This window comes from Gobius niger (genome assembly GCF_951799975.1).
Source record: "Gobius niger genome assembly, chromosome: 3".
In the NCBI taxonomy this organism is placed as follows: Eukaryota; Metazoa; Chordata; class Actinopteri; order Gobiiformes; family Gobiidae; genus Gobius; species Gobius niger.
Window position 1 is genome coordinate 33,320,601 of NC_136854.1, and position 20,494 is coordinate 33,341,094.

At 39.0% G+C, this 20,494-nt stretch overlaps 1 protein-coding gene across 1 annotated transcript in view; it reads right to left on the minus strand.

The window, feature by feature from the left end:
- Positions 1-2,574: 2,574 nt before the first annotated feature.
- Positions 2,575-20,494, minus strand: part of sorcs3a (sortilin related VPS10 domain containing receptor 3a) — a 332,565-nt gene continuing 314,645 nt past the window's right edge. The window contains exons 23-27 of the mRNA XM_079553286.1: positions 17,180-17,311; positions 16,559-16,658; positions 10,625-10,730; positions 7,711-7,868; positions 2,575-3,728 (exon numbers count right to left, since the gene is read on the minus strand). Coding sequence (XP_079409412.1) covers positions 3,670-3,728; positions 7,711-7,868; positions 10,625-10,730; positions 16,559-16,658; positions 17,180-17,311 — 555 coding nt within the window. The 3' untranslated portion in view covers positions 2,575-3,669. The remainder of the gene's footprint in view (positions 3,729-7,710; positions 7,869-10,624; positions 10,731-16,558; positions 16,659-17,179; positions 17,312-20,494) is intronic.

A 20,494-nucleotide genomic window follows, 5' to 3' on the forward strand; every position in this document is an offset into this window, starting at 1 on the left:
AATGCTTTTGTTCCTCCTAATCCCAACGTTTGTTAAACAGGACTCCGAACAAAGCATTCGACCAAACACAGACCCAAGCAGGCACGATCGAAACAAATGCGTCTCTTTGAAATGAATGCAAGAAATCTGTAAACAGTGGTTCGATGTATGGTTTCCTTTGATCCAGTTTAGTCCTCATTTACACCTGGATTTGTCCTGGTTCAGTCTCGCATTGAACATGTTTTAGGTCCCGATTAAGTCCATTGTCCTGATTGTAATTTCAATTCAACTAAAAATGCTTTTTCGAATGGTCAAAAGTCTATCACTCCAGCACTGGTTTTGATACTGCTTCTCTAATCCATATAGAAGTACGTTTGTCCGGATTTAAGAAAAAAAAGAGTCTAGTGTTTTCTTTATTTGTACTTTTGTCTGCCTTTGAGGGATTTTGTTTTGAGATCATGCTTGTGTGCTACTTCTCCCTGCACCTCCCTTCCAAGTGTCCACTCTCAAGCCGGGACACACATTATGCGAAGGGACAACCTCTCGCCTCACGCTGTGTATGTATGTGCATTATGGGTAAGATCCTTGCGTGGGCCATCATCTGCTGCCGTCCCGCACTCTGTGATTGTGGCCGTGCTGACTGTGAGGAGTTCTGAGCCGGTCATTCCGGGGCACTGAGCTTTTGCTCGACTCAGCGCCCATGAACGGGGTCTGATATTGATAGTGTGTGTAGAACGATGCCCGTCTGATAAAGTTGTGCAAATGCAAAAAACACAGCAAATTGAGAAATATTACAACTTCAATTCATCTTGTTACAGCACAGTTGAAGCTGTTTCTCTTTCTACCAATTTCATCCCATAGTACACACCGTATTGTTTCTCGCACACTACGGGAATTAGCTGTTAGCACTGCATTCTGTTGGCATTTACACAGTGTCCCAACATCTCTGAAATTTGCCTGTAGCAAATGATCCGTCCCCTGAAGAGCGCGCAGTCCAAGTATTCAAATACAAGAAACATTTCAAATAATTCTGTGCATGGATGAGGTACATGTGGCGAGCTGGTGCTTTTAGACTGAACTGTTCTGCTAGACTGGGAAACGTACTAAATTCTCTGCAATGAGCAATGTGTATGATACAGCATGTAAAGCAGTATGTAAAGCTCATATGTTCAAAGTCATTCACATATGGATGGTTTTATGAGATGTTAATGCGTTTTCTTTTGACACTACGTAGTTACAGGAATTGTTTGCTGCTTTTCCTATAAGGCCGCGTGTGAGGCAGTTGCAAACAGTTAGGGGCAATGAGTCACAGCAAACTGCACTTGGAGAAGAATAGCACTTTTATGGTGCATTATTTACTTGCACCGCAGTGGTTATTTTATTTGGGACTATACACCTCTGCCAAGCTCACATTTCACAGGTTTTATGAAAGCTTCTGAGATAGATTGCCTTAAAATGATCCCCAAAACAGTTGGCTTTATGGCACTGTAATAGACCTTAAAAATCACTGTGTAATAAAGGCTCTTTCAGCACCTGTAAACAAAGTGATTACTATAGGCTCCAGACTGTAATAATGCTTGAATGAATTAAGCAGTAAATCGACAGGTCGGTTACAAATGTATCATTCAGGACTTGACAGATGATGGATATATCTCACTAGAGTTACATATTGAGAGTAGCGAGATCAGGTTTTTGTTGTATTGTTTAGCTGCATGACACCATGAGAAGGCTTTTTGTGAGAGAATGTCTCTTTAATTTCCATACTGACTCTCTCATGCCCTGTAGCCGTACTGGGACCATGACATACCCCTTCACATAACATTGGCCGAGACTGGAGTCCTTATTGTCATTCTTGGAATGCATGGCTCATCGTATTTATATCTCTTCTTGTGGAAGTATAATTAGGCTTGGATATTCAATGTTTGCAAATTTAAAATGAATTGTGTTAATTTTAATAAACTTCTCCCGTATTCCAAATTTTGTCTGCAGCCTTTTTCTTACATCTCCATTGGGCAAAGCAGATACTAACAAATAAAATATGGCGGGTAATTTTATTACCAATCATTTTTGCTCAGATGGGAAATTAATGGGTTAAAAAGGGTCATCCTCTCTCTAGCTAAAACAGGGCATTAAAACCCCTCATTAATAGTCATTGAATGAATTGTGCCAAAATCAAGGCCTTAAAGGAACAGGCCACTGAGATATGTTACTTACCTGAGCTTAGACGAGTTGATGTGTACCTGTCTGGTCTTTGTGTGTGCCCTCAGTCAAGCAAAAACACCAAAGATGTTGTGAGGATTTGGCCTCTCCCATTATATTCCTATAGCTCTTCCATGGGCACGCACAAAGAGCAGACAGGTACATACTGTATTAACTTATCTAAGCTCAGGTAAGAACATATGTCAGCATGGAAAAACGGTGGCCTGTTCCTTTAAATATCATTAAAAAGCATTCAAGTGCATCAAACTGGCATTAAATCTAAGTTAATTGGAAAATGATGAGATTGCTTAACAATTTCCCCAGTCTAAGTTGATTGAAAATACCAATACTATGGCCTAAAACATATTCAGTTGCAGTTTTGTCCACATCTCTATTGCTCAAAAGCTCCAATTCTCTTCCCTCTGTTTGATGCAATTTGCAAATCTCAAGAAGTAATGCTACGTTTGTCCATCATGCCACTGAAATATAGTATTAGGGCATTACCATGGCATTAAAAACATTACATTTGACTTGCTTCTGTCTGTATAAACCCTGTAAAAAGGTCCTGGGTCAAACACTACAGCATAGAAAGACAGGTCAAAAGCCGAGGAGAGATTTCCCTACGAAGACAATAAGGCATCTTAACTCCTCAAATTATGTATTTTTAGTCTTTTTCAATCAAACCGAGGCTATAGCGTAATCCCTTTGCTGTGTTTGACTATCCGTTGCAACCGCCACACACACAACCTTACATGAAAGCCAAGCAATCGCTTCAGTCTCTTCTGACTGTCTACTGGACATACATCACAAGCAGACAATGGGATTTAGAAACCAAAAACAAAATAAATCCGTTTTCCAGATGGAATGATTAGAAAAGAACTATTTACAACACTTGTATCTACAACAGCACATAAACTGTGTTCTCCATAAGAACATGCACAAGTCAAGAACCTTATCAAAACAGCAGATTTCTTTAAGTAATGTTGGACTCTAACACATTGTCTTTTGCTGTAGACTACGAGCATGTAGAAAGTAATATTATATACATTTAACAGAACAAATAAGAGTATAATACATTTTCATATATTCCCTGTTCGACTGGAGACGTTAAAGTCTATATATAGGCAGAAATGATCTTCAAAGCAAACTCCTTATAATTAATAAATTTACTCTTCATATAATTTGACGAAAAACATATCTCACTTTGCAAAGTAAAGTTATGTAGCTTATACATCCACAAAACTGAGTAAGTTTTGCCATTTACTTTACAATAATAATAATAATAATAATCATAATAATAATAATCATCTTGAGTATACATCGACGCCCCCTGCTGCATGGATGTTGTAGGACGAGACATCCATGCAAGTCTGTAGAAATGAGGTCCCTTTAGAAAACTATTAACATTGGCGCGTGGAATTATAAAACAAAGAGAACTCTCCCGATATGGTCTTCCCCTGCTCTGTACACGGGCCGGCGCAGCGTCCACGTTCACACGCTGGTGCAGTTTGGGATCTCCCTTGTGCTCTCACACGCGTTGCCCACTCCCCCTGTACACAAACACAAACAAAGGGGAAGCCAGATAGTTAACAATAGTGTATTAATGCATTACGCACAAATGCCGTTGTACAACAAAAAGGCAAGTTGCACTGATACTGTAGTTATATTTATTACCTACAGGGCTAAATGCAGCCCTCAAACCAATTTTTGTTGGCCCTCAGGCTTCTTGCTTGAGTTGGCACACATGGCCAGAGGTGGTACTTTTAACAAGTTTATTTATTCTACATGATTCTACCCTCAATATTAACATTTTACTGGTCCTGAGAACTGAAAAAAAAGAAAAACACCCTTGGGTTTTATCTTCTATAGCAGTGACCTTTTTCGTATTGTGGACCGCCCTTGGGCCCTTCGATGGTAACCCATAGGCCCACGATTCGATACAATACATGGCTCGTGATAACAATAATCTCACCATACGCCGATACTGCGATAAGCGATATATTGCACAAAAATAATATACCATACATCCCGATTTTTTAAAACATGCAATTTTTTTCATGTGCTTTGTACCCCTCTCTCTACAATAAACAAATGTATAACTGATCCCTGAATCACTTACTGGGTCGATTGATCCGTCAGTGACATCACTTCATTTACATTTAAAGGAAGAAGAAACCACAGTCCTATTTCAAAAGGAATAAATCAACCCGAAATGAATCTTATTTACAATAATATAAACTATCATTAAAGGTAATATATTTGTGTGACAGTGTTTGGTTAAAGAGCTTAAAATTGTAGTGCTGCCCCCTACAGTTCTGACAGAATTCATTCAAAAATTCCTCAATATTGGCCTCTATTGACTGAAATCAGTAGAGCCGACGTCATCAAAAGTATGGATATCGGTATCGCATCGCCCTGCGAAATATCACGATATATCGAAAAATCTCTATATTGTCACACTCCTCGGAGCCCATGTACCTGTGTTTTTCTTCTTCTTTTTTTTTTTTTTTAAATCTAAAATGCTTCCAAGTACCCCTGCAAGGTCCTCGAGTACCCCCAGGGGTCTGTGTACCCAAGGTCAGGAAACACTGTGCTATAGGATCTGGTAAAACTATTAGGGCTCTGTAGTGTGTCCCATAAAACAGTTGGAAGCAAGTGGGAAAAAAATCAAACAAAAAATCAAACAAACTAATAGATAAATGACTCTAAATAACCTTTTATTGTGAACAATGCTTTTTGCAACTGAATTAATCAACAGTTATTCATTATCTTTAAATGTCTCGATGTTCAATGCTTACATCATATCTGGGATCCATAGATAGGTAATGTTTGTGACATTTAAAACATAATTCCTACATATCTGACTTTCAAGGGTAGAATACAAGACATTGGGGATGTGTATTCAATTCCAGGGCCAGACATTTTTATATATTTTTTCCATTAGTAGGTATACCTGCCTCCTCAACGCGTGGATTCTACTGATCTAGTAACATTTTAAAGAAATAATTTCCAATAACGTAGGTCTTCTGTTTTGCACCGATGCTGTTGCTGGAAAAGGCTCCAGCTTCCAGATGATCAGCAAATAATTACACTTGTACTAAAAACTATTCAGCATGTTAAAAGCCATCCTCAAGGAGTTGAACAGGCTTTACCAAAGTTTCAGCTAAATTAAACAACAAACTCAAAACAACAGGAAAGTTTTGTTTAAGTGAAGCAAAAGTCTAGTCTTTGTGAGGGCCTTTTTTATCTGACAAACGTGTGTGCTGCAGGTTTTGAGCGAGTGCGCAGAATCAATTCTCAAATGAATGACTAAAGGCCTCGGCTTGTTTTGTTCTGAACCAAATAACATTATTTATTTATTTTTTTCCTCAGTAGCTCCAGATAAAACAACAGACGTGCACTTTCTAATTAGATTTTCACCTAAAGCAAGGAATTATTTATTTACTGTCTATAGAATTTGTTTCTGTAACACAAATTGGCTTGTCAGGTTGGGTGTTTGTTTTTTTATACTTTGCTGTGTCTTTGATTTCATTTTGCAATACAAAGCTGTACAATTGTCCATTTGACTTGAAGCACACCACTTTAAAACACAAACATAAAACATAATGCACTCATTGGCTTGGTTTACTTGCAATAAAATTGGAATATGGGCTGGATATAGCAGTGTGAAACACAAGACAGTAAACTTTTCATTGAATTCAATGCGATAAACATAGAAAGTTATTAGTCTAAGTGGCAAGTGACACAGCAAGAAGCAAAAATAGGAATATATGCTACTGCATGTGCGTATAAAGCTGGGGTGGACACTTAACTTCACAAGGGGCCACATAAGGAGCCTGATTTGAGTCAGAGGGCCACACCAACAACAACTCAAAGATGTTCTGCTCAACCCAATCCGATTGTATTTTGCACTAAATTGTGTATTTTGAATAGCTGATGCCGTTATTTAGCAGGACTATCATTTTCCATAAATATTTAGCCATATCAAGTCAAGTACTAAACCACATGTAAACCCGGAGTCAGGACTAAGACCGATGCCTGGCCTAAACCACATGTAAACCAGGCCAAAAGTAAACAAGGGGAGGAAGAAGAAGAAGAAGAAGAAGAAGATCTTTATTTATATAGCGCCTTTCACAGACATATAGTCACAAAGCGCTTTACATGAGACAATGAGAGGAAGGTCTTCACCAAGACCCCAGTGACCCTCAAACAACACGCCTCTTGCTCAGCTGTGCGAACCCATCTCAGAAAACACAGGAAAAATGACACTTTTATGTAAAATGAGCAGAGGGCTCGATTTAATTCCTTAGCGGGCCGTATCTGGCCCCGGGCCGGGTTTTGCCCGGGTCTGGTACAATGTATCAAATGTGTTCATTAAAACCAAGGCTCAAATAATTATAATGATACATTCGCGTTTCCACATTCTCCAAGTCATTTTACAGTTATCTTCCTTCACTCCATGCTCAGTGGTGGTAAGGAAGCGAGGCGGCCAGTATGCACCAGGTTTGACCCCGGCTCAACCTCACTCAGCCACGCGAACTGATGGGATCAGACTTTGCAAAGGAATAGTTATTGATTTAGATACGGTTTACATCCCATTTAGACATAATGTAGGCCTATTTAGATTTATTTTAGACTCTTTCTGGTGACTCTGATTTAATCTTAATCAAGGCCAAAACCAGTTTTTGATCAGGATGGTTGAATATCTTAAAGAGAACCATGGGACTCAAAACTTGCATTTCAACCTATAACAAACATTTCCCATCAAATAGAATATAACAATAAAACATGAATTCAATGTCAAGTATGTAGCCTATATTGGTAAGCATTTGCATAACGTCTTTGTGGTTTTCCAACTTTACCTTAACCTTGCCCTGCATTGTGACCACAGTTCACAGATTCCAGGCCTTCCCCCTTTTGGCTCAATGAATGCTGAGACGGCACCCTCCCCTGTTCATTCATTATTCATCATTCCCAGTCTTCAGTACAATCTATTCTTCTGCTGTTTAAAGCCTTTAGGACTTTCCCTGCAACTCCCTCATTGCCCATTAATTAAAAATGCTAAACAGATAATAAGTTGCCGATTTCCTTTGGTAAACAATGATTCAAATTCAGTGGCTTAAAAGGACGCCTGAGGGGGATAAGAAAAAAAAGAGCCCAGTTCGTTAGTTTAAAACTGTTGATTTATGAGACGCGCAATGTTTTTAAATGAGTTAATTCCTTTGTGTATCTAAGTGTTTATAGCTTTTTATATTTAGTGGTGTTGAGGGAGCGTTTTGATATTGGTAAGTGAAATGTGCAGCAAAAAAAAAAAAAAGGGATGTTTTGAGATTTACACTGCTGCCAAAGTATCTACAACAATGAAGATTCAAGAGTTTCAGGGTTACGGATTGTAGTTTTAGCTTTCATTTATATTTTCATAAGAACTTGGGTATAGTTTTCACTAGAGCACCCGCCAACAGATTCGAACTCTGTATCTTGTTCCTAATTTTTCCACTGGTCTCACGCAATGAAATATATAGTGTGACTTACGTTTGACCCGGGCCTCCAGTTCCTTCTCCATGCGCTCTTTGGACGTGGCGAACTCGCTCAGGGTGATTTTGGGCGTGCTGTCCTGTCCCACCGAACCAATCATCTCCTGCTCCTTCTCCTGGTTCACCTCCGCGTAGATGTTGATCCAGGGGATTTTTCTGAGCACAGAAAATATTAACATTGTAGATAAAACATAAATGCATCTAAAACATTTTGGTGAAAAGGCTTTAATTACAGATTGTTTGGATGTATAGGCCGACTGTTGGCACGAAATCAATCAGTGTGTATCAAATCAGGTCCTTTATTTCGGATTTGAGTTTAAAATCAAATTAGTCTTGGCCTTCTGCTTAAAAATACTAAACTAAATGCAAATAAGATTACCGTCTACTTCAAAGCTGCACAACCTCAATCAAAGTTGAAATGTGAGACAAAGTTGAGACAAAGCTGAGACGTGAATAAGGTGGACCGCCCAAGCTAACACTGTGCTAAGTTAGCCTCTGACTTCCTGGTTCACGCTGGAGGAAACTGTGCTGTATTTAGACACAAAACAGTGCACATGGTCTGTTTATCTTTCATAAATGTCTCATTTACGATGTAGATCTATTAAAAAACAAAAAAATGATTTGATTACCTCAGCTTCAAGTTAAAGGGGCTAGATGCAAGTGTACTGCCCCCTTGTGGGAACTCTTGTTTGTGTTTTGAGTTTTGTGTCTTTTGTCCTTTTGGTGCTTCCGTAGTGCAGTAACGTTCCAAGCATTGAAAGCAGTCACTAAAACTCCACAGTGTTCCAGCCTGTATTAGTCAATTTGGCTCTACTCAAATATCTGTCTGTAAGTATCGAGATTATATTGATGTTAGCTTCCATTAGACTCCAAATTTAGTAATTTTAGTAAGTTTCCAATTCGTTATTTCAAAGAATATGTTAGACGCTAATTTCGTTAGCATCCCTATGGGTTTTCCCATGTATGTTAGCATCGTGCTAATCGCTCGCAAATGAGATCGTTTTTTATGGTTTTAGTTATCTCTGAGCTACTTATTTCATATTTTTACACCAAATGAGATTGTAATATGGACTCTTTGTGTTTCTGTATGTTACAGTTTTACAGTGCTTCAGTAAATAAGCATCAAAACAGCAAGACGCTTCCTGGTGTTTTATTGGAGACTGTTCGCTATCTGTGAAGCTAGTTGACACACTAGTAAAGGCAGAATAGCAAGTTAGCCATTTTATACTCACTACTGCCACCTCAGGTCATACGTGTAACTGCAGCTTCTATATTAAGCTCATGCATGACGGCACTTTGGACCCAAAGTAACAACTTTTTGAGTGACAGGATTTTAGAGGCAGTTGTGGTGAACAGGTCTGGGCTCATTGTACACCTTAGGACATTGTTGGAACATGTAGGGGGAGGAAAATACTTCATTTTAACATTTTTAAACTCTGTATAGTCCCTTTAAACTAACAGACTAATGAAGCTGTGCTAACAAATGTAAATCTCCTCACCATGGATGACAAAACACTATTTGTGTGCATGATACATTAACGTTTGATATGTTTTTATATACAGTACAGGTCAAACGTTTGGAAACCCTTTTTTATGTATTGCTTTTTCTGCTATTTAGAGTTAAATGGATTCTTCAAAATAGCCGTCTTCTACTTTGATTACTACTTTGCACACTTTTGACATTTTCTCTGTGGGCTTCACGACTTAGTCGACAGAAATGGCTTTCACTTCAGTGTTGAAAACCATTTCAGGTGACTATCTTATGAAGCTCTTTGAGAAAATGCCAAGAATAAATGATAGCAATTTTGAAGAGTTTAAAGCATAAAAGATACATTTTGAGGTATTTCACCCTTATTTGTTTCCTACATAATTCCATGAAAGAGATTAGAGCGGGTTGTCACAAGACACAAGACAGGTGCACTGTCGTTGTGTCCTCATTTCATATAATTCATTTAATGTATTCATTTATGTGAATGGGACAGTGCATATTAATGAACAGACAACTAGTGCTGTAAACATGCCGGATTTAGCTCAAGGCTAATTTCCATCCGCAGTTTGAGATGTAGGTTGTGCTTTCTCTAACTGTCATAGGTAGAGTTTAATTTTTTTTAAATAAATGGCTACAAAGGGACACTCTCTTACAAAGCTCGAATATCCATCCCCACTCAAGTCCTAATTGCTCTTGTGGTTCTTTCGAATGAGGAATGGTATTTTCGCATACTATAGAGAAACTTGTCCTTGTGTCCTAATGAAAAACCACATCCTGCAAACCGTCCTTTAAACAGAATGTGCTAGACGCTTGTTACTATATGCTCCACTGCTTGTTCAAACTGCGGCAAACACAAGAAAATCTAGTTTAAATAATCCAACTAAAACGTAAATACATTTGCATACGCCGCCACATATATCATCTGATGTGTATTTATAAATCCTAATTGACTTCCTCGTTTAAGCTGTTGCTCCAATTTCTTCCTAATTACTAGTCAAACGGTTATTAATAGCTCTGTTTTGTCAACTCTTGGGCTTCCTGAAGAAATGACTTCGCTTTAGAGTAATGAGGAAAAGTCCATATTCATAATTGATGACAGTTTCCCCCCCATTTCTCTTGCACTTTTCCAGAGATTCATTTCGAGGATTAATAATTTATTCAGCAAATAACAGCATCGGGCGGCGCAGCGAGAGAATATTAAAGCATTTAATGGCCGCTTTCTCTGCGTTTTTATCACTGATCGGCGCATGTGCCTCCTGCATAGGAATGATGGCCAAAGTCTCCGGGGGGTCATTTCACATTACATTTGCAAACAGAGGAGCATGTGCATCGCGACTGTAATTGATTTGTCCAGACTGCGCTCATCTGATTGCATCAATAATGAATACTATGGTAATGGATATACGTGTAGTGGGCGCCCTACCTCTTAAACTTGTAGATGAGGAACACGGCTAGGCCCAGGAAGACCACAGAGAGGAGCATGAGCATCGCTGAGCTGCTGTGGCGAGGGCTGGAGTCCACCAACGGAGCTGTGCGAGAGGGAGCGAGAACACATATAAACATGGCAAAGAAACAAATCTACTGTATTTCCTGGATAAGTCGCTCCGGAGTATAAGTCGCACCAGCCAAAAAAAATGCGTAATGAAGAAGAAAAGAACATCTATAAGTCGCGAAGGAGTATAAGTCACACCTGCCAAAAAATGTGATATGAAGAAGAAAAGAACATATATAAGTGCACCGGAGTATAAGTCGCACCAGCCTTGGCAACTATCTGGGCATGGAGGCGTAATTGCACCATTGACAAGCCTCTCCCAGCAGCACGTTGTTCAAGCACCATTTTGCAAACTCGTTCCTCTAGCTGTGCCATCTAGCTTTTAGCCCGTGATTACAGGAGCTTTTTTGTTTTCTTCATTGCAGTAACCTATGCTTTTCGCCAGCCCCTCACAAATTTCTTGCTCGCTCCAAACTTTTGCTGCTTGATTAACGGTTTTTAAATGTTCAATGGTACAGGAGTAGTAGATACTGGTACACAAGCCTAGAGCGCCATCTAGCGGCTGTCAGTGTGAAAATAACAAACATTGTGGGATCATAGATTTTGATATATACAGTAAGTCGCGCCTGAGTATTAGTCGCACCCTAAGCCAAACTATGAAAAAAGTGTGACTTATAGTCCGGAAAATACAGTATTTATCCTTTTGACCCGAATGGATGAGTCTCTGTCCGGCTTTAAAAGCTTCCTCTTTATTTCCCCCAGAATTATCCATGCATCAGAAGTGTCGCCAAATAACCCCACATCCTGACTGAAACGTAATGGCATTCCCCATTACAAGTACTGCAGACCACATATTATACATCTGTCACTGTTATAATGAACCCAGGAATGAGATGCCTGTGTTTTTAATATCGCAAATGTCTTAAACTGAGCGACCGTGAAATTGTTTGTTTCTTTTTTGCATTTTAGGAGACAGCGACACCGACGGTAAGTCTGAAATGGTTAATTGCACAATACAACAATAGACATTTTAAGAGAGGCAGAAAAAGGAATAAGGGTAGAGCCAAATGGATGGATAAACCTTGGCAGGTAAAGACTTCAGTGGAGAGGATAATACATTTGATTTTAGATGAAAATATTTCCCATTTGGTCCCGGAAATATAAACGGTTTTGCTGCTGTGATGGAGGAGGGTTATTGTGCGTAGCTGAAACAATGAGAAAAATGAATCACAAGAAATTGCCTTTATTTGAAAATGTTCCATTCAAAATTGATTGATTGAGAGGCATTGCATTTAGGAACTACTAGGTAAATTGTCTAAATAATTTCCAATTATAGCAGGTTTTCAAGAAGTACTTATCTGGACTTCACAGTTTCACCTCTCATCCAATAAGACCATTGAGAACTGAGGAATTGTCTTCAATTTTAATATACCCAGTCCACTACTTTTGTGAAAACCTTTGCAACAGTTTTTAAATACAGCTTTATTCTCCCCTATAAGATCCCTGGCATATAAATGCTCCTTATAGTTAATGTCAGACTGCATGACTTCCCCCTCCAGGCTTTGTCCTTAACTCCTATAGACTTTTTACATCATGTCATTGAGATCGTATTCCCTTCTCTCTTCCCTCCATAGCCCAGCAGACGGGAGATAGCGCTGCGCTTGATGCTGACCTTTCCCGAGCAGCTTGAAGGCTTTTTAGACCTTTTCTTGCGAGGTGAAACATAAAGAGGGATCCAGCTGAGTACACCTCCCAAAGTCATCGCTGTTGTAGCACAACGTCACCGCAGCCTGTTTATGCCTCGCGCTATGAGCCTCGGACCACCCAGGCATGTGTGGCCCTTGAGACCCTATGGAAGGAATAAAACATGTGGAGTGTGGATACAAGAGTCTGTCTCCAGTGGAGCAAATGTGGGGTACATTCTGTATATCCGTAACGTGCACTATGGAGGAGCATAAGGCTTTGATTCCCGGGTCTGTGTGGGCATTGTATGCTCATATGGTGTTTGTGTCATTACATATGAATGTGTTGGTGACACAGTAAGTAATGAGGGACCTAGGGAGGGTCTGGCCAACATATATTTATTACTAATACTTATATACAGTAGATTACGCTTTTACATGAGATACAGAACCTTGCAAATTGATACATGTAACTTACAGTAACACAGGCAGTCGATGTTATGCTGAGAGATTTTACACAGACTTATAATGGCTTTTGTTTGTTATAAATGCAAGACAAAAATGCCAACAATAACCTTAAAAAAACTAATTACTACTGCCATATACTGTATATGTGCGGAAGTTTTCAGACCCACGCTATTTTTCAGCTGCAAGACTATTTAAGGTATCGAAAAAAAGCATTGTTCAGGAATCGATATCGTAATCCAACCATCATTAATGTACTGATAACGGAAAAAAAATGAACCGTACACAACCTTGCCAGACGTTACACATATACATACATAAAGCCATTTGTCTATCAAAATATGTCAATTACTTGATAACATTGATAATATTATGGAGTAAATTATGTTATATGCTAACCTGATACTTCAGTCTGATCCCCCTGACTGACATCACGTGTCAGAGCCGTGTTCAGCATAATATATATTGTAATACAACATTCTGCCAATCACACAGGTCATGTAAAGAAATAGAAATGTGCATATAACGTTTTCTGTACAGGCTCGTGCAACAGGAACTCTTACTGCAGGTTATACCGCAGAAAACTACAGGGACAGCTTGAAATATGTAAACAGCTTTATTATGCCTAAAATACTAATTAATCATTTGCAGCCGTAATTAGCTTACAGGTCTAACATAATGTACTATAAATAGTCTAGCAGCTGAAAAATAGCATGGGTCTGAAAACGTCTGCACATATACAGAATATGGCTGTAGTGATTTTTTTTTTTTAGGGCTATTGTCGCGTAAAATCTGTCAGCACAACATTGACTGCCTGTGTTACTGTTACTGTGTTGATACCTATCCCAAAATATTTGTCATCTAGAACCAGAAAACCGAACAATTTTGATATTATTTAGAATATGCTCACATTTACAATATCGGATTAATCTCCAATGTCAAGAATGGTGTGAAAATTTGGAATAATTTAATAAGGAAAATAACAAACATTCAGAGAAAACAATCAAGTTACTTCCTTTAATGCTGTTCCTGGACCAATAGCATCAAAGCTGTAATTTGTTTGATCAGTTCCTGCTTTTGATACTTTTATTTTTTTTTGATACCAGTAGAACCTAAACTGCAAACTTGCACTAAAACTTTCCCCTCTTGCTACAGTTTGGCTATGGGTCAACTATTTAGTCACACGCACTTAAACCTTATTGTAATTGAGATTCATTAGCTATTTCACATTTTGTCACCAATTGTTGGAAAAGGAACTGTCTGCTTTTGGCCTTAAACTGCGCTGTGTTCTTTCTCAAGGACTAAATAATCAACATAATCATCCCAAGCGTAACCGTCATTTTGTGGTTGGATGGCTGTAAAAGAAACGGAGCAGATGTTCGGCTTTTGATGACAGACATAAAAGATCCCCATCTCAAGGAGCTCCACTTAAAATCAGGCCTATCCCCCAGTCCCTTGTGTTCCCACGCTCAGAACGGAGACGCAGCGACAGGAATTATAATGGATGGGGAAAAAAAATAATGATTGTCTTTTTTGATGCTATATTAAGGAGAATTCAAAATGTCTGGGATCATTAAAGCTGTACTCTGTAACAATTCACCCAATCAATGTAATAAAACAAGCTTTTGTCTTATTGCCAGTGATTTTTATTGGTGAAAAAGACCACAACCATGGGGCGGTTCCGCTGGCTTTGCTTTTTCTACAGGTTGCCAGAAAATGCTTGTTCTGATCAATATATCAAAAAGCCATTGCTTTGACAGTGTATAGGTCAGATCCGGACTAAGCCAGGACTAAACCATAACTAAAGACGATTTCTTGGGGCCTGCGGATACATCTGGATCTCCCAGAACAGCTGGAGGAAGTGTGCGTCGAGAGGGAAGTCTCGTCCACATTTGTACCATACTGTTTTTATCTAATACAAAATAGGATACTTGGCTTATATTTTGGTTAAAAAAAACAACACAATTTCGAGAAACAAAATTCCAAATCTAATGCTTTCTTCAGCTTTTTCAGTGAGTGACATTATCAGAGGAAGGCAGTGGCTCTAAATCACATCGGAAAGTCAAGCCACGCCCTATGTCTGCGGATTTAGGTCGTTTTTGAGCAGGTTTGACAGACTTGACAGTCCTTCGGTACAGGTCAAGGTACACCGTCAATATTTTGGCGGATAGGGCCGGTTTCGCAGGGTCCGGGTCTGTACATGTGGGCCGTATGTGTATATGTGTTTGGTGTAGGCCTATTCACTTTGCATGTGCTTGTGCCCCGTACCAATAATAGGCCCTTCCGCATGGCCTGTGCCGCGCGGTTGTGTTCACAGGTCTGTCATTAAACGGTGGAATAAGGCGTCTTCTTAAGCATTACTGTGGGTGAAAAGTGCTTTGGCGATGCTGTTTGGCGATGCTGCGAACAAAAGCCAAATAAACCATATTTGAAATGATGAAAACAAGCCTCTGATTACATTTGATTTGAGATTTAAATTCTTCCCGCAGGTGAATAAAGCTCTGGGTGCGTCCCACTGGGAGGAGGACCTGGAGGAAGACCTATAGGTGATCTCTCCAGTCTATCCACACAAACAGGCACAGTTTATTATCTTCTCTGTCGTAACTTTTGTCACTTCAGCATGAAAGTGCTCAAATTTTATTCACGTGATTGCGGAGGGTACTAAGAGACAGGAACAACATTCATAGATTTCCGGTTTGAATATTGCCTTCAAAAAACATTCGTTTAACCTCTTAACCTTCACCTTAACCAAGTGCATTTTCTCCAGTTCAGCTTTACCCAAAAAGACTCATCTCAACAGATCATTTTCCTTGCATTGCTGCCACATGGTCGTTATTTTTTTCATTGCTTTTTTCAATGCGTTTGTCACATTTTTGCCACATTTTCATCGCTTTTTAAAAAAAATCACTTTTCTGTTACTCTTTTGTTGCTTTTTAGTTGCATTGTAGGTCAGTTTTCGGGTTTGTTTCAGTCACTGTTTTGTGGCTCTCTGTTGCGTTTTCGCCTTTTTGTCACGTTTTTGTCTTATTTTTGTTGCTATTTAGACTGGTTTTTTTTTTGCTCAGTTCAGGTGGGATTTAAGAGGTCAACGTCGGGTTTTACGCCCTCCACCTGAGATTATTGTGTCGTTCATTTCTGTTAAAGCAGAACCAGGTACCTCATGCCCCTAGAGGCCATAAGCGCCACTGCAGCTGTCATAGCATGTTGCGTTTTTTTACTCATTAATTCTCCGTGAGAGTAAATAATACGCTGACATAAAAGACAAAGGGAGAGAGGGATATTGTACATTCAATTACACAATGGAGATAATTGTTTTCACTCAAACTTGGCTGTAAATACTGTTTAAACGGCGCTAGCCCGCAGTTAGCTTTGCCCATTAGTTAGCCTGTTAGCTTCTTCTTCGTGATCCTATTGTGTATTGTGTGTGTATTAGGGCTTCCTGGTTTTCTGGCCAGAGACACCAGGGGGAGATGATTGTATTACCCCCAGAGGGACTACGGCTAAGGATTGATTAAGGTAAACATGTTAGTTAGTTCTGCTTTAAGTAAACCATGGATTTCAAATTGAAGTTAAGTGATTGAAACTCATGAATGAACTGATATAGAGGAAAAGAAGGGGAGAATTCAAAATGTCAGGGGTAATCTAAAACATGTTTTAAAATGTGGGAGACGGGAAGGTGTTGACAGCCCTTAAGTGAACAGGAGGAAAAGTGTCTTACCTAGTGTTAGCTGTGTGTTGTAGACGATCACCCTCACGCCCGGCTTCAGCTCGAACTCCACCAAGTTCTGGTTCAGGGCACTTATGATGATGTCAGACGCCTGTTTGAAAGAAATCCAAAACTATAGGTGGATTGTGGTGGTTTACGGTATCGCAAATATTCTAAAGATGGTCATAAGCTTGTCCTTGTGTCATACTGTTCGCTGATACATACACATAGTCAAACATTTTGACTTGTATTGGATCCAATTATCAAAAATCTCTATTTACTTTTTTGCGACACCATTTGAAACGTTCCAAACGTAATGGTATTCTCAAGCCGTAATGCACAGATGTTGAGTGAATAGGCTCATTTATCCAGCAAAGACGTGAGGTGCCCTTTAGTGTTTTATGTTTGTTAAATTTACATAATTGCTGTATGCTTTGTAATGAGTTGTAGCATTTAGGAACATGGGGAAAGCAAACTCTCATGCGGTTATATAAAGACATATTATTCAAGTTTTTAAGCATGTCGTACTATTATAAAAAAGAGACAGTAGCTTTGTGTAAGTTCTTAAATGCTGCAGCCAAATTATAAACACCATAAACACACCAAGCAAGAAGGATCGCAAAATCTCTGTACCTTTTCCAGTTCATCCTCTGTTTTCTTTCTGCTTTCTGATTGGTTCTTACGCGGCAGCAGGAATAGCTCGGCAGCAGAGGGGACTCCTGGGAACACGGCCACCAAGAGCTGCTCCTCTGGGAAGTCGGAGACCTAGAAGAGAAAATGCAAATAAAACTCATAACTCAAACACCACTGATGTTTAATTATTGTACATTGACTCTTTGTCAAAACATGCCGCCATAATTCAACTGGGAGAGACTAGGGCTGTAAACACACAGAAACAACAACGCTTTTCAACAATGTTCTCCTTATATGTTTTAATATTTTCATTCTGGGACTGTGGTTTCAAAAGGTATGAATGATATGGCTTCCTAAAAAAAAAAAGAATTAAGTTTAGGTCTTAGCTTGGTTAGTAAACAAACGTGACCATAGTGACAGTGGGAGATAGAAACCAAATATTTTACTTTGCATAATCACTTTACATCATTAAAACGTCGCAATACAAGGATGTGTTTAAAGTGATTCTGCAAAGATCTCTGTGAAATTATGCTTAATGTGGAGAGACGTTCCTTTGAGATATAATTGGCTGCTGGTGCTTCACGGTTAGGAGCTAAGTGCTTGTGTACACTCAGCACTTGAAACAGAACAACAGAAGTTCACAAGACGGGGATCATCCACAACACAATCCAACATTCCCTGAGTAATCTCAAAGCAACACTGGGCAGGAGACATGCTTAAGAAAGCTTACTAAAAGAGTCAAGAACAGAACATGTACCCAGCGATTTTAGTATTTAAGACTTTGCAGGCCTGTCAGCGTGTGTGGTTGCTATTCAGGCTGTTGGCAGGTTTGAAACAAGACAGAAGCGTCCATAATTTAAAAAAAAAAAAAAAAAGAAAAAAACACACACACATTTGAGAGCTATTACATGACCTCTTATTGCATACTGACTCTGACTTTCAAATCCAAACTCAAAAGTCATCTGTTTAGATAGGTATATAACTAATAACATAATAACATCTGAAGCGATTGGTTCTTTCTAAACCCAGTTTCATAAAGTGCGATGTGCCATTTGAAAAACTTACTGAAAGTAATTATTAAATGAATCTGATATCAAGTACACACTCAGAACAATGTTTAGGAACTAGATTAAACATAATTCAAACAAAATGGCAAGAGGAACTGACAAAATCCCATGAACGTTACCTTGTGATGAGGCATAATTTATCTCAACAAAAGTTGTTTTTCAAAGCCTTAAATGACTAATTACTGTGATATTTTATCAGAACACTGTATTGAATGGGAGAGAAATATTTTCTTTGCCTAGAAATATATGGCCATCTAAATTCACATTCCTCTTTGTTTCAAAACCTAAACCGTGCAAAGCACGTAGCTTATTAATGATGTAATGTTCTGCCCATTTGCAAAAGTAAATGACATTTTATGATCAATTAAAATTCAAACTAAAACTTTGTGAAGAGGGTAACCATTTTCTATTGTGGCTATTATTGCATTAATGACTGAAGGCAGGTCTTCTCAAAGCTCTAACACATTTTATTACCTAATGTCCCCAAATGGTTCAATGCTGTTAAAAGTGAAATAACTGTGTGGTTATATCCATCTGCTGTTTGAGAGTCCAGGCTCATAGACCAGGCTGCATCAGTTATCAAGTGCAGACGCAGCCATTTGAAACAGTGAAGAGATGATGGCAGGACGATGGGCTGACAGACAAAGCAATAGACCCTCCAGAGAAAATCAATATGGTGGGAACAAGTTTGTCTCCAATGCAATTAGTCATTAGTTTAAAAGGCTAGATGACAGCTGTTTTCTGAAGCCACAGCGCCGAATGCAGTGATCCGATATCGAAGGAACATTCGGCGACATCCAGTATATGCAATAACAAAAAGGTGAGACAGGGTGCAGATTAATGAGCGCTATTATTAGTTTAAAGCCCTGTACCTGATTGTTGCGAAGCCACTAAATTAAAATGTCAGTGGCGGTCAAAACTCATTCGCAACTTTCCTAATATAATTGTGGCATCCACATTCTTTACAGGGACACGTTTATAGGCACATTTCACAACTTGCAGGGTAACTTTTCACAAAAATGCAAGAAAAATGCCTGAAAGTTCATTAAATGTATACAAATGTTTTATAATTTGATGCTGATGTTTGGGTTTACAATATACTAAAGGAGGACAAAATAAATGTCATTCCATTTCTAGAAGTATATTCAGCTATAGCTCTTTTAACATCTGGCTTTTAATAGCACACATCAGTACTAGTCTGCACTGGGGAAACATGTCGGGTGCCGTGAGTGCAGCACACATGGGGACAGCTACAGCTCGGCTTGAGCAAGGCGTCAAGAGTATCTGGAGTAGCCTCTTTTGTGATTGTGTGTTATAATCACTTATATTTTCTTTTCTATAAGACAGAACTAAAAGGCTACAAAACCATGAAACACAACTTAATTTATATTCCTCCTCAGAAAAAAGTAAAGAAAAAAAAGAAGAAAAAATGACTTCCAATTGGTCCATCATTCTCAATTCTCTTTGTGGATTTTCATGCCTTACTTGTTGCATGATTGGGAAAATCAGCGCTACCAGGAGACTCATTCAAAAATGAGAACATGCAAAGTCTACACAACACAGCCCTAATAGTGTCAACACCAGACTTAGAGAGACTTAGAGAGACTTATCCATGCATTTGTCTCCAGCAGGTTAGACTACTGTAACGGCCTGCTCACTGCAGAAGATCCAGAACGCTGCTGCTCGAGTCCTGACAAGAACCAGGACATTTGACCATATTAGTCCAGCTCTGGTCTTTGCACTGGCTTCCTGTCACTCAGAGAACAGAATTTAAAACAGCTCTGCTTGTGTACAAGTCTTTTCATGGTTTAGTACATCTCTGACATCAGGCCCTGAGAAACTCATGGAGGGGTCAATCATAAACATGTAGCTAAAATCTGGAACAGTCTTTAAGGGGATGTGAGAAAAGACAATGTTCAAATCCAGGCTGAAAACAGTTATTTTTACTTGTGCAAATGACAACGGAAAGTATTTTATCTGCACTCTTGCCTTGTACTGTAATAAACTAATCTTTATGTTGATGTCTTATTCATTTTATCTCTTTTTTTTTATAATGTTATGCAACTGTGAAGCACTTTGAATTGCCTTGTGTATAAATTGTACTCTACAAATAAACTTGCCTTGCCTATTCAGCTTGGAAAATCCGACCAAAGATCTTGAAACTGTGAGGCAGAAATGTTAACCACCCGTGCAGCCAATACATTACTGGTTAAGGCTGGTGCACATATGCCATAAATAGTCTTGAAAT